General features: G+C 44.9%; 1 protein-coding gene across 3 annotated transcripts in view; it reads right to left on the bottom strand.

The window, feature by feature from the left end:
* LOC113584538 (uncharacterized) overlaps positions 1-12,476 on the bottom strand; it is a 105,738-nt gene extending 93,262 nt beyond the window's left edge. For 2 of the 3 annotated variants that reach the window (XM_081717379.1, XM_027021514.3), the window contains exons 1-2: positions 12,158-12,476; positions 3,006-3,121 (exon numbers count right to left, since the gene is read on the bottom strand). In XM_081717379.1, coding sequence (XP_081573505.1) covers positions 3,006-3,121; positions 12,158-12,224 — 183 coding nt within the window. In that variant the 5' untranslated portion in view covers positions 12,225-12,476. Of the gene's footprint in view, positions 1-3,005; positions 3,122-4,099; positions 4,205-12,157 lie in introns of those variants that run through there. The other variant, XM_081717380.1, reaches the window with a different exon arrangement.
* Positions 12,477-14,594: the final 2,118 nt, after the last annotated feature.

Below are 14,594 nucleotides of genomic sequence, written 5' to 3'. Positions count from 1 at the left end.
AGCGTGGCCAGGATGGGGAGGGGTTGACCAAATAGAACTGGCCTAAAAAAAAAAAATGACATGTATATGCAACTTATTCTCTGCTATGTCACACACAATGCACATGCCAAAGCTAGTAAGATCCAGATCGTGCGTCTGAAGAGCATGTTTACAAAAGAGAAAGCATTTTAAGCATTTTCTCCTTTTTTGCCCTTCTCTGTTTGGATCAAGATTAGTGCTTTGCCATAACAACTAGTCAGCAAATGTTCTTAGTGAAATTAGAGGAGCACATGCAATTTGCCTTGTTCTTAACCCTTACCTCACAAAAGCAGCTTTTAAGAGTAGTAACAGTCCATGAGCTCACCAATAGTCCCATAGCACAAAGCACTCACTAGTCAAACCATTCCTGGATCACATGTTCTAGCTGTACCAAACCATCACTGGATCACATGTTCTAGCTGTACCAAACCATCACTGGATCACATGTTCTAGCTGTATCAAATGCAGTTGAGAGGTACTTTATGCATATATGCCTGACCTGCTTTCGGACATCAGACCAAAAGTGAGAGGTCAATCAATCACTGATTTCTGCTCTACTGTCTGAGACACTCCCTCATCTCCTCTGCTCTCTTCTCCTCCTTTTCTCTCCTCTCCCTTTCTTCTCTTCTCCTATACACATCTGGAGGAATGGAGTCACACCAGCTATATTCACACACATACACACAGAAGGTATACTCACTCACATTTACACACACCAGGTATATTTACACAAAATAAACACACGTGAGGTATATTCACATACATGTACACACACGAGTTATATGCACACACACACACACACACACACACACACACAAGTGATATTTACACACATATAGACACACATGAGGTATAGTCACACAAAGACACACATGAGGTATACAAACACACACTGTTTGTGTGAGACACATGAGGTGTATTCTCTCTCTCTCTCTCTCTCACACACACACACACACACACACACACACAGACGCACATAAGGTGAATTCAGAGCTCCATAAGCACAATACAGTAGCACATGTCACTAATAAAGAAAGTGTTTCATGTGTGCTGATCAGCTATATGTGCAGTGGATATACCGAAACGGGGTAGAAATTATTGTGCATTGTGTATGTTATATACATTATTCCTGCATGTACAATAAGAAAATCCATTTATTTTTAAGAAGAAAAATGGTTCTCCCTGCATGGCCTAAGTAGTGTATAAAATGAAGACAAATCCTTTGACACTCTTTGTCACTTTGGAAAAATGCTTCCTTTGATCACCATAATCTTGCTGTGGATTTGAGTCTCTGTTTTGGAATAGTTTAGGTATGATGGTAACGGAGATCTGCTGGTTTTAATTTTATGTGGAAAACAACAGACCAATGTGTGTGTGTGTGTGTGTGTGTGTGTGTGTGTGTGTGTGTGTTTGTGTGTGTTTGTGTGTGTGTGTGAGAGAGAAAGAGAGAGCGAGAGAGAGATCTGACAATATGTGCAACAATTTTGGAAAAGCACGGTAGGATTTGTGGTGGTCTCAGAATCAGAGAGCCAGTGTTTAAGGGGAGGCCACTGTATAAACAGGCTTTAGTGAGACTTTCAGCCCATCCGCCATCAAAAGACCCAAAGCCCTTAAAGCAGTATTAACTGCTGGGACAACTGATCAGTGTGCTGGCAGATTCTAGTCACAGTCTAAACAGAACCAGGCACAAACAAAAGGCGTTTGGCTCCCGTGTTATTCTCCTTCCACGCTTCCATACTGGGAGGTCCTGATAATTACCGCCATTACTTAAACATACCAGGAGACTTCCCTTTTTTAATCTCCTGCCTGGGCTATCCCTGCCTGATGGAGATGCATTATGTGCCAGAGACACTTTTCTATTTTAGCAATAAAAACTGCGCCGCAAGGTAAGATGCTCCCCTCTGCATCAATTTCCCATAATGCTTTAGAGTTCGCAAGTTGAGAAAGTTTTAGTGCTCGGTCTCCTGGCCCCATTAAGGACGAGTCTCGTCTCTCACCGCAGTTGGAATCCATTTGTGTTTGCGCCAAGCGTGCCGGGGTTTAATTAAACAGAACTAACCACAGCACCTATCGGCTGCAGTTAATCACCGCGCGGGGCTATTGATGAGCGGGGCGAGACGCAGATGATGGACGACAGTGCGTGCTCGTTCATTAGCGAGCCCGCTCACACTGAGCCTGCCCTACGCATCCTAGGGTGAGGACAGCAGCCCTCCACCACCTCCACCCACGCTGGCTCCAGCTGCAGGACCTGTGGTGGCAGGGGCGTGCGCACCACCCTGACTGCAAGATAAAAGATGACCCCTCACACCTGCGACCACTCGGAGAGCCCATGCCCAGCCAGCCGCTCTGAGAGCTACCTCAATTAAAAAAGACAAATCGAGAGAGTGCCAAGGGAAAGAAAAACACCATGTAAGCTGCCTTCCTGCTTGCCCTGGGAGGGATGGTGGCGAGTGTGTGGAGGGTGTTCGCATGCACATGCTAATGTAACTGTGTGCACAGAAGTGCACTTTGGACATGTATAGGATAACATTCAAATACACGCAGAAGGATGTAGTGTTTGGTCAACACTGGCATGTGTGTGTGTGTGTGTGTGTGTGCGCATGTGTGTGTGTGTGTGTGTGCGTGTGTGTGTGTGTCCACGTGTGTGTGTGTGCGCATGTGTGTGTGTGTGTGTGCGTGTGTGTGTGTGTCCACGTGTGTGTGTGTGCACATGTGTGTGTGTGTGTGTGTGTGTGTGTGCGCGCATGTGTGTGTGTGTGTGTGTGTGCGTGTGTGTGTGTGTCCACGTGTGTGTGTGTGCGCATGTGTGTGTGTGTGTGTGTGCGCACGTGCGTGTGAGTGCGTGTGTGTGTGTGTGTGTGTGTGTGCGCGTGTGTGTGTGTGTGTGTGTGCGTGTGTGCGTGTGCATGTGCGTGTGTGCGTGTGTCCACGTGTGTGTGTGTGCGCATGTGTGTGTGTGTGTGTGTGTGTGTGTGTGTATACTTTACCTTTGTGACCCAGGTGAGCAGGCAGCTGTGATGGGCCAGCAGGTTCTTGCAGTCACAGAATCTCCTCAGCCCCTCCGCTAGCCGCACATCTCTGCAGATGAAACACTCTGCCATTTCTGTCAAGAAATAAATAAAAGAATAAATGCCAACACCCACACGTGTGCCCTCACAAGGTCAGTTAGAGTATTACCACCTATGAGCATCGTATCTGAGCAAGAGGTCCTTTGAAAAAGAGGAAGACGCAGGACTGTACGCTACGCAAATACAAGATCGGTTCACTTTTAACCACATTTAATACTGGTGGGAGAGTGCAGAAGCCAAGACATGGTAATAGATAGCACTGATAAATAACGATGAAGCCATTCTCATTATTTAGTGCTGAACACAGTACAGTGGCACTCTCTAGTGTCCGTCCATTACTGGGTTAATACAGAAATCATTTGCACAACATTAACCATACGCTGTGCAATTATTTGATTAGGGCATGCAGAGGCAGATGAGAGAGCAAATCTTGTATGCCTTGGCTCACTCAAGCTGCTTATTACCTTGTCAATTTGTCATTTTGTCACACCTAACAGCGATTCACTTGAATCTGTTTTTGTCGTCATTAATAGGCACGTTTACTTGAGGTGCCGCCTCAGATAGAATCTAAACGGAAAATTATACGGGACAGCCGTAAACATAGGACAAATTAACAATCTGCGGCAAAAATAAGCAATCACATCAGGCAATGACTGTTCCTTAATGAACACTTAATCAACCATTAACACCTAAGTGCTTTCAGGGGGAAAAAAAAAAATCATTATCTCAGTTTAATTTGCTGTGCAAATATTATGGACTATAAGGAGAATTCGTATTGGAGCTCTGAAATAAGTCATCCATTTTAGATTTCAGAAGAAGAGACTTCAATTAGTACGTCTGAGTGAGCATAGGGATAATAACTCAAAAACCGTCCCCTGAAATAAACACAGCACACGTTCACATGGCTGCCCTGTATCTGAGAGCGAGCCGAAATGTCAAATACAGATCTGTTTCAAATTCATCACATTTCATTCTTATCATGTCACTAGTGTGCATGAATTCACCTTACTTACTTTTCCCTGTTTACACAAAATTACGAGACGAGGCGAGGTTTCCGGGCCTATTCTGAGGAAGAAATGGGAGCTGTTATTAATTCCTTGAGCCTTTTCTCTTGCAGGAGCGGAGGAGGGATGCGTCTCGGCGTGTCTGGTTTCCGTCAGGCCGGGCAGGCCGTCTCCAGACCTCGCCGCTATGTGCTTCAAAGGTCCCCCCACCCCCACCCCCCGGTCTGGCCCGGCCCGGCGGACTGTCACGCATCCAGATCACGGCTCAGACAGCGCACGCGTAGACCCCACACTTTCCATCCGCCAGTCCTTCTTGCTGAAAAGTTTTCGTCACTAACTTTTGGCCTGAATTCGGTGATCTGAGGGGACTGTTGAAAGATTAAGGTCGTGCACACGGAAGCGTTTTCTTTCTCTGTCTGACCCGAAACGCTAAGAGCCGCTGTGTTTGCTTCTGATAAAGCAGAACGTTAAGGATGTTAAAGGAAAGCATATGGTTTTAATCCTGAGCCCCGAGAAGGCAAATCTTGTGAGAGACGTGTAAAGACGTGGCTGTCTGCTTTAGCTTTGGACCCCAGGAATGACACTTGGCACTTAAAAGCGAAGGGCTGCGTGTGTGTAGTCTGAGAGCCCCTGCGATTCAGGACCTGTGTCTCTTCAGAAGGTGCTCAGCTCCACTGCATAAACAGAATGCTCTGTTAGTGTTACTGGGACAGGCTGTGTCAAATTCTGAAAAGGTCACTGCAACAATACAAGTCCACTATAGTAGCATAAGGATTATTATTATGTGACGTGTTGGGGTCAGTGTTAGACTTGCCGAAGGTTTTGACGATGTTGACAGCTGTTTGCCAAAAGGAATGGTGTAGGCATGCTGTTAAACCACATAGCTTAGTGTATGTTGAGTGTGTCTGTCTGTGTGTACCACTGTGAGACAGGAAGTGCGTGTGATTCAAGCTGTGCAGTAATGAGAATACATATACATCTCATCTCCTGAGAGAGAAGTGACCCCTTTTCTCTTACTCTCCATCCCTCTTTTTCATTGTTCTCAATGGAGCCTCCCTCTCTTGGTGAGGTGCTTATTTAGTGCTACCATGACTGAAGCTTTTCATAATTTTATTAAATACTGTCAGCCTTGATAAGACTCTACTCCCACCAATCATAGGTCCTTTCCTAACCCCCATAAGTGAGGCTGCCCACACACACACGCATGCACACACACACGCACGCACACGCACGCACGCACACTAATGAGCACAGACTCAGAAGTGCTAATGAAGGCACTCGAATAACACATTAACTGTGCATACACACAAGTATGCACGTATCCAGCCATCTGACGAATGGCATTTAGAGCAACATTCCTCAGCTATGTGCATCCCATTAAGTGAGATTTTAGCTGCATGTATAAATACAGCACAGTGTGCTGAGTTTCCTCTTCCCAACTCCAAAATGGGCTCTCCCTCTCTCTCCTCGCTTTCTCTGTATCTCTCTCTCTCTCTCTCTCTCTCTCTCTCTCTCTCTCTCTCTCTGCTGGCCCTGCCTGTTCTTTGCTGTAGAGCGGCAAATCGTCAGACTTCATCCCTGAAAACCCCAAGCTCCTCCTCCTTGGTCATCTATCAAACGCCAGCCATCGAGTCAGACGAGTTCTGCCCACCGACTTTTCCTTGATCGGTTCAATTTTTAAACCAATTTCGTGACATGAACTCTGGCCAGTAAGTTTGCATCATTTTTGGAGGTACTGAAGAGTTCAGCCTTTGTAAACGTGTTGAGTGAATCTGGCCTACGCCTGTGCGCTGGGAAACAGCCCGTTTAAGAAGTGCCGTCGTCTCCTGGTTTAAACCCTTTGCCGTTGCATTGGCATGGACCGCTCCTGCCTGTTCTCTTCACATTTTCCACAGTCGTCCACCTCATTTCCTGTCTAGAGAAGAGCACGTGGAGAAAAAGTTTTTCTTATTGGGCCACTACAACTAACTTCAGAAAAGTCAGTCTTCACAGGGAGTGGGTAGGTGAGCACAAAGCATTGACTTTGCAGAGATTTTCATAATCTCCCCCTTTCACACTCTCTCTCTCTCTCTCTCTCTCTCTCACTCCTTCCCAACATGCCTCTAATTTCCTGCATCGCCAACAAAGCCTCGGTTCTGGAATTCACGATCGCTCATCAGGGAGCGAGAATGCGCGAATGACAGCGGTTCAGCTCAGAGCAGTTGTCTCAGGCATGCTCTGGGCTGTGGCGTCGCGTGGAGTGTCCTGAGAACAAACAAACCTCCCAACAGGCAGGACTTGGCGCCGGGAAGACAACGTTTGCAGGCTTCTCGTAAAACAGCTTCCTTGTGTTGAAAGTGCAGAGCTGACAGAGGCATAGCAAACCCAGGAAGCACACGCGGCCTTTCCGGCTGTGAGCTGACAAGCTCACCCGACCAGCTTGTGACCTCATCGGCTGCACTGTAGACTGGTCCACAGTTGACCTTTGGCCTTTCTGTTTTCCATTTATGTTGCCACATACGCCACAACGACCATCTGACATAACGTCCACGTTTGGGGAACGTTATGGAAAAAATTCTGGACAGAAACACCTAAATGAGACTTAATGAATCTGTGTTGTTGCTGTTGATCACAATAGATCTTTTCATTCATGACAGTGCCTCTTCATAACCGGTCCTTCCAATTGTGGAAACACAGTCTGTACTACAGAATGATTTTCTGGATATCAAAAATATAATCACATTTTTGTGACAGAATCGGTTTCAGTTGGAGAGAAATCAGAAGCTGAACGGCGAAGTGAATGCAGTGCTACAAATCTGAATAACACTGCAGGGTAACACACTCCTCAGTGCATTGAATCCATTAGGTAGAAAGCCAGCAACGTTTTAACTGTTGGTGAGCAGCGAGTTGAAAAACAGATGTGTAATCTCATATTACATTGTCATTCTGCTTGTCGTAATAAAGTAGCTCGGGAGGTGAAGCTCTGCTGTGCTGTGGTTCTTCGTTAAGTACCTCAGAGAAAGTACAGGTTGTTATAGTAGTTCACTAACACTGAGTGCCTGTATACACATACATACATTATTCTGTTGGTTAGACAAAAAAGCTGCATATAGTTTGAGGTGTAACGGCCAATGTTGCAGGTACCCTTTTTACTCATTTTAACAGAATACTGCAATGCTATATCTTATTTTAAGTTTAAAAAAAAAACCTTCATTTTTTGTTGCATTGTTGGATTTCATGCTATCGTTAAACTCTAAACTTTCAGATCTCTCTCTCTCCCTCTCCCTCTCTGTATTCTAGCTCTAACTTTTTCTATCTCACTTTCTCTCTATCTGTGTGTGTGTGTGTGTGTGTGTGTGTGTGTGTGTGTGCGCGCACGCATGCATGTGTGTGTTTTGGCAGTTCCACGGTGTCAGCATTTAAGTTACATCAAAAATGGGATTTAACAGACCCAGAGATAACTCACGGCTGTGGCATAAGAACACTCAGCAGACCTGTGGCAAGGCCGTACCCACACCAAGCCCAACAACCGCCTCACAGGCCGCTGCTGCGCGACCGCCCTGGGCTCTAGCTGTTACTCTACTTGTCTAACATTCGGCGGACATAAAAGGTGCGCGCAAGCGTGAACGGCCTGACTGGCGTGGCCCGAAGCACCATCCCTGCCCACGGAGTTTCAATCTGCCCGATCGAGTCTTTGATTCGCCCGGCTGTTATTCCAGCCTCCTGAGGCCCAGCGCACCACTGGGATGCTTCCCTAGATTTTTAGAAAGACATTGAGGTTACCTGTCATTAGCGTTCTTGTCTCACAGGCAGATAAACTGCGGTTTCAGGGCTTGCTGTCTCCTTTAGCTCTCTCCTCAAAGAGCTTTGTGTCCTCAGGTACTGCAGATAGTCGTTCAGAAGCCATAAAGGAAATTTAATTAGGTGTACGAGCTGTGATTGAAATCCAGCGCAGCCTTTGTAAGCACTTATTGTTACTGACCAGGCAAACACGGCCAGCCAGGCCTCATTAGACGTCCGCGTGGCCTTGAAACATGAGCCGGAATGATCACAATGCATCCTCTGAGTCTAATGCTGTCAAACTGCAATTGAATCAGTGTGATAATAGGACTGGGGCTTTTTTTCCCCCACCAAGCAAGAAGACGAAGATGAAGATGAGGAAGAGAAAGGCCCTGCTGGCAACCTTTGACCTTCTTATGGCGCAGGCCGTTCCACAGGAGCGCTGTGGGTTCGTACCACTGTTCCCAGTGCACTGTGGTGCTTTCTGGGCGGAGAAAAAAATGTGTACGACAATGACATTTTCAAGTGATCGCGTAAAGTGTTTACTGTGTACTAACTAGAGGCTGTGAAGAGGCTGGTGTCAGTGTGTAGGAGTGTGTGAGGCAGTCGGGACAGACACTGTCCCAATATCTGCTGCCTTGGCAGTGTGTGTGTGTGTGTGTGTGTGTGTGTCGGGGTGGTGTGTTAACGCCTGTCTCTGAGGCTCTGCGGCCAAAACGCCTCCACGGGCTGCTTTCGCGGCGTGCTCGCGCCGTCTCTCTCCACGTTTCCGAGACCTCCACCTGTACCTGTTAGCTGGAGCACCCCCAGCACCCACTTCCTATGCCCCCCTTTATCTCACGCTCGCGCGTGCGAGGCCACAGGTTGACACGTGCTGCGCGTTAAACCACACCACCAGGCCAAACGCACTGCTAATTCCAGCCCGTAGGGGTGTTGAAACAGCTGGGGCCAAACAAGAGCATAACTACTTGAAGTGCATTCTTAAAAATGTCAGCAAGGTCACCTTCCTCTCTACCAAACAAGACTTCTCTCTCTCTCTCTCTCTCTCTCTATCTCTCTCTCACACTCTCGCTCTCTCTCTAGTTCAGGATGCGTGTGCTTATTGCTATCATTATGGCAAACCCTCGGGGCCTTTCTATCACACAGCAAAACAGACTCATCTCAGCAGCTTGTAACAACAACAATGGAATAACACGGCAAAAAAAAGAGCTGTGACATGTCTCTGGCGGATCCGTGCCTCCTGTAATTAACTGTCAACTTCCTCCGTCACTGAGTGTGTAGCTTCCTAATACAAGGTTAGCAATGAACCAACCGCATAGAGTCAGTCTCCAAACGCCTTGTGACAGATTAACAAAACTTCCCTGCAGATGTCAGCGCCCGTTACTCTGTTCCTGAAGGAGAAATGTGAGGTTGTCACCTCCAGACGCACCATCCTGATGTTCTCTCAGTCACACGCCGAGCTCCACTGTAACAGCCAACATGCATCCTGTCAGAATTACGATTCTCATGTCGGTACGGTGACTTAAAATAGCATTTCTTTTAAGAGTATCACTGTTTCTTTTGATTAAACAGATGCGGCCTTAGAAGGAGTGTGGGAAAAGCCGGAGTGAATGTTTTCAGGAGGGAAATAGCGAAATGCTTCTTGGAAAGATCATCAGAACACCCAACAGGAAACCTGTCAGGAAAATATTTTTTTCCTCTCCCTTCTTTACACACGTACAACATGGAACTTTTTTCCCTTTTATGGTAGGAAATCATTTTAATAGGTCTCAAATGCCAACATTTGTATTCTTAAAAATTAACATATCACACAGTCCTTCTCAGATTAATGTTTGACTTCTGTTTTGGAATAAAAGCCCAAGGCAGCCATTGAGGCCACAAAGTCAGCTGACCAAGAAACCTGGAGGAAGCGTGTGGGCCAAACATCTGAGCGGAGCTGGAGAATCAATGCAGAAGGAGCCGATTCCCCACTAAAGGCTCCGTGGCAGGCTGATGGAGGAGGACTTTAAATTCAATTATCAGCGATGTTGTTAATGACCCCATTACAGAAAGAATAATGGTGAATGAGGCCAGACTGGGTGAGGGATGGCCCATGTGACAGCCATCTGGCTTAAACAGGAGGCAAAAAAAAAAAAAGCCGTTGGAAAAAAAAACTGTAGAGGACTGTGTTATGGAATTAAAGCATCCAAATACGGGTGTGAGGCTCGGCCATATGGCTTCATCTATCATGTCTCTTAGAATGTGGTGTCTCTGTCAACATCTCCCTTGATGCAAACAGCTGGTAAAGGTCCTTGTTGCACCTTTAAAGTGTCCAGTTGTCTTTTCCTGCAGGGGCGTATGTTAGCCATCCTCACTCTCATCTGTGGTGGTAGAGCAAGGGGCTTCGAGTCAGTTTGTTCACACTGTGGCAGAAGACACGAGGGGTCAGTCCATTAGCAAACATTAATGCCCTTTCAATTTGCAAGGGAGGCCTAAGTTCCCCTTAGCCGCGCAAGGCTCACGGCTATGCTGAGGAGGCCATTCGGTTCACTTGTTTCAGTGTTCGGAGACATGGTGCAACGGATCAGACGCGTGCGGAGGATAAGTGGCAGGCCAGACGCCGTGGACCAGACGTGGGAGCAGCAGGAGACAGGAACAGGTCTGTCTCTTCTTAAACTTGGTAGATATCTGAATTTTTCTCTTAATGAACCGTACTATCTGTAGCATTAATCTGATTGAGCTCCTGACCTGAAAATGAACTTGCAGTAATATTGGTCAGAAAAGGCCTAGACCTACAGAATTTGGCATCCAGTAAAGAGGTGAAAGCAGCAATCTGATTGGATAGAATAAAACGTGCTCGCCAACAGAACATGAGCAGCAACCTTATTAGGTGAGAAGACAACGTGAAAACCGGAAGCCTCGAGCCCAGGAGACAGTATGATGCACGTCTGTAAACACACTCCATATCTTGAAAGGTCCAATTAGACACACAGGCATCCACGTTTAGAAGATTTCGTACTGTTGTATGGGGCCTGAGTCTGGCAGCTTTGATTTGACAGTATTCTTGGTTAAAGGAACCTTTCCAATTAAACCAGATTCTGGCTGGGCCTGTTTTTCCCCCCTCTTTCCTTAACCATCAGACTCTTAAACCATCTGTCTGTTGGCTTTGAATGGTAATATGATCAGTAATATGATACGATTAGCAATATCTTGTCTACCTAACAAACAGGAAACATTTTTGCAGTAATCTTGAATATGAATATGAGAACATGAGACTGCCGTTGTGAATAGCAGTGAACGTGAAATGAAAGCTTCTGAATGCATATGCAATGAATACATATGAATATGCATATGAATGCAATTATTTTCTCCTTACAAGAGGCTCAGCCTGCCTTGAATGTTTCTCTTAATTATTACTTTTATTATGTTTAGTAGCCATGATCATAATTACAGGACTCATTTGATTTGCAATTGATATGTTTTCATCGAAGTTTAAAAAAAGGCCCAGACAGGCAAATTCAATTACACTAAGCCTATACCTTCAACGAATATTCATTAGTGAATATTCACACTGACATTCATTTTGCAGCGTTTCTCACTTTCAAGGCTGTTGCTCCAACTTATATGAGGTTCTGTTAGTGAGAACAATCTGAATATACAGTGTGTGTCTGATGTAGCTGAGAGCTAAAAAGTCATTTTTGTAGTTAATGAACTAAAAAATGTGATTAAAAAACCCACTATTTTGGCTGTGTATGCTATTACCAGCACTTCTATATCAGCTAACAGTGAACTGAACAGAGTTTTGGCAGTTAACAGAGTGAAAAAGCAAGAATAACCAGAATAACGGGAGAAGGAACTTATTCAGATGGGGAGACGTAGTCCAAACGTTGGATAAACTCTAATACTTCTAATGAAATGTACATCAATGTATTACATCAGACTAGTATAATCTGCCCCCTGAAAGCCCACTGCAGAAAAGTATCTTATTCATAGAGTAGCCTAGTTACTAGACTCTTCATTCATATCTCTCTCTCTCTCCCTCTGTGTGTGTGTGTGTGTGTGTGTGTGTGTCAGAGAGTGGATTTTAGGTTTTAGAAGCAACAGGTTGAATAAATATGTCAATAGGCCACTCCTAATAATACACCTAAACACTTTCAGCATTATAGAATCCAAAGACAGGGTCTAGCAACTCCATAGCAACATGTGTGTTTGTTTCAGAGACTATAAATTGGTCAATAAAAATAAAACACTTCTCTGAGACTTTCCTGAACTTCTGACATTGCATGATAACAGAGAAAACTGTGCTTACTGTTCTCATGTGTAACTTACCTGCAGTGGTAAGGCTGCCAGCATCTTCAGAGCGCTTGCTGGAGGGAACCTCATGCCTGGTGTCCATCCTTCCCCAGCCTGAAGCTGCTGTTGTTGTGCACGCGTGACACCTCCCAGTTTTAATGCTTCCCAAACACTTTCACTTTCCTTCTTCCCGTTACATATCCCAGCAGCCTTCTGTCAGCACACACTCCCCCGAGGACGTCGCTGTGCCCTTAAACATCTGTTTCTCCACCTTAGCTCGACCGTGCAACAGACTCACACACACATGCCAACGCACAGACAGGCCCCAAATATTTCTAGCAGCTGTAGTCTACTGTTTCTGTTTACACAGGAAATAGGAACACGGACAGCCAATCGGAGCTCTCCCTTTTCTTGAACAGTCCTTCCTACTCAGGAAGTGCATTAACAAGCAGTTTACTAGTGTGCAAACATTTACTAGTGTGCAGTTCCAATCTGAGAGAGCTTGCTGTGTTCTGTTCTAGTAGTTTTATGCCTGTACACACCCTGTTTTTTATAATGATCACATCTGCGGTTAAAGTGTACCTTATGTGAAACGTGCTTAGTTTAGGTTGGCAAGCATATGAGGTTACTGAGAGTCGTTTCTCTCATCTTCCCCCTTTATTGTTGTTTTATTTTACCACACTGCTGCCATTACAGTGAAAGATGTGGACCTCTTTATCTTCATCATCAACTTGTTGTTATTATACATCCTCTGCTTCATTTTTTGTCATTTTTGTTATTCAGTTGAAAACGAGTTATTTCACTTCTACTATTTTTTTTCCATTCATATCTACTCCATGCTTTAAAAATATATATAGAAATTTTTTAAAAATTTGGCTCACGAAGATCAAGAAGCGTTGATAGTGCCACACAGTGAGGGGGCTCTTGATAAACATTAGGCTTTGAGTGATGGTGGTTCGCGTCCAATTTCAAGGTTATGTGGCAGATTGCATCTCCCAAAACATGGGCTGAAATTTGATTTAGGTGGACAGGTGCAGGATGGCCACTCCTATGTGGACAGCTGCAACCAAGCAATAAGTTTCCCTAGATCTGGAAATCATATACTATATGTATCCTATAGCACTCGCCTGCGAAAATGAGGCATCTTATTCCATTTTGATGCGATTAATTTTTTATGAAATGCTGCAATGCATAATCAAGATAAGGAGAAAATCCTCCTCGCTGCATTTTTATAAACATCTCATTACTTTGTTTACCTAATATATGGTCATGTAGTCATATTTGTGAAAATGACAAATAATAACGCACCATTATGATAATGTCTATAGTGTCAGTTACAGCATTCATCTGATTGCTATCTGTAATAGACCTCACATGAATGGCTTTGTGCAGAAGAGGCCTGTTTGTGGAGCGCCTGCCGGATGGTGTAATGTTGGCCTGTGCCCTGGCTGTGTTTTGACTGTAGGTTCCTTGAGGAAATCCATTAACTGGGGGCTAATATGATTAGACCCTCTTCCCTCTCAGTCTAGCGTGGTTCCCGCGAGGGCATAGACTACAGTGACACCGTTAATGCCATGGCTGCATCTAATATAGCGAACTCAGCAAGAACAAAGTATACGTAACAACTCCTAATAGGTTTTGCTGGCTAACAGAAGCTAAAGTTCCAGATGCTATTTTTCCATTTTGGGGATGATCACGTTGCCATCATAAGTACCTTCAGGTAAGAGTGATTGCCTTTTTCTTTAGTTTAACAGTCACACAAGAAGAAAAAAAAATTCCCAGATCAGTTAAATGGCAGACAAGGATAGATAAAACGGGAGGAGTGTCTCCAGTTCACAGACCCATCAGTCCTCAGTGTCAGATGTGGAATGTCTGCTGCCTAGCAACACAAAGCAGCACCCAATCCACTCCCTTTATATAACCAGCCATGATGTAAGAAGGGCCTGCCAGAGTTTTGAAGCTTTTAAAACATGCATGCTGGAATTGGCAGAGTGTGCACCTCATTAGAGCAGAGACAGCAAGCAAACCTCCAAAGAAGGGGAGAGAAAGAGAGTGGGAGAGAATCGGTGGAAAATCTTCCATATCTCCTGGAATATGTCTGAACGAGAGTTAAATAAGGCCTTCACTTTAGCTAATTAAATGGCTAGTCTCTCTACTTTTCATGAAGCGCACTCTTATTAAAACAAGCATCCTTGGTCATTTTACTAGATAAATGACTTAACACCAAGTGCCATGGAACCCATTAAACTGCTTCTTCTAGGATGGATCGCGTCCAAACACACAATCAAAGGATTTGACCGGGATTATCTCAGATTAGAAACACTCAGAGACAAATGAGGAGTTGACAGGATATCATACATTCAGAGGATAAATGATCTATTACATACCAGCCCCCTATTTTGTAATGGATGTTAGTGGAAAAAAGAAGAGAGAGAAAAGAGAAAGAGAGAGAGAGAGAGAGAGAGAGAGAGAG

Source organism: Electrophorus electricus, chromosome 7 (genome assembly GCF_041902795.1).
Source record: "Electrophorus electricus isolate QZ-2024a chromosome 7, ASM4190279v1, whole genome shotgun sequence".
Lineage (NCBI taxonomy): Eukaryota > Metazoa > Chordata > Actinopteri > Gymnotiformes > Gymnotidae > Electrophorus > Electrophorus electricus.
This window is presented reverse-complemented; position numbering and strand designations above follow the sequence as displayed.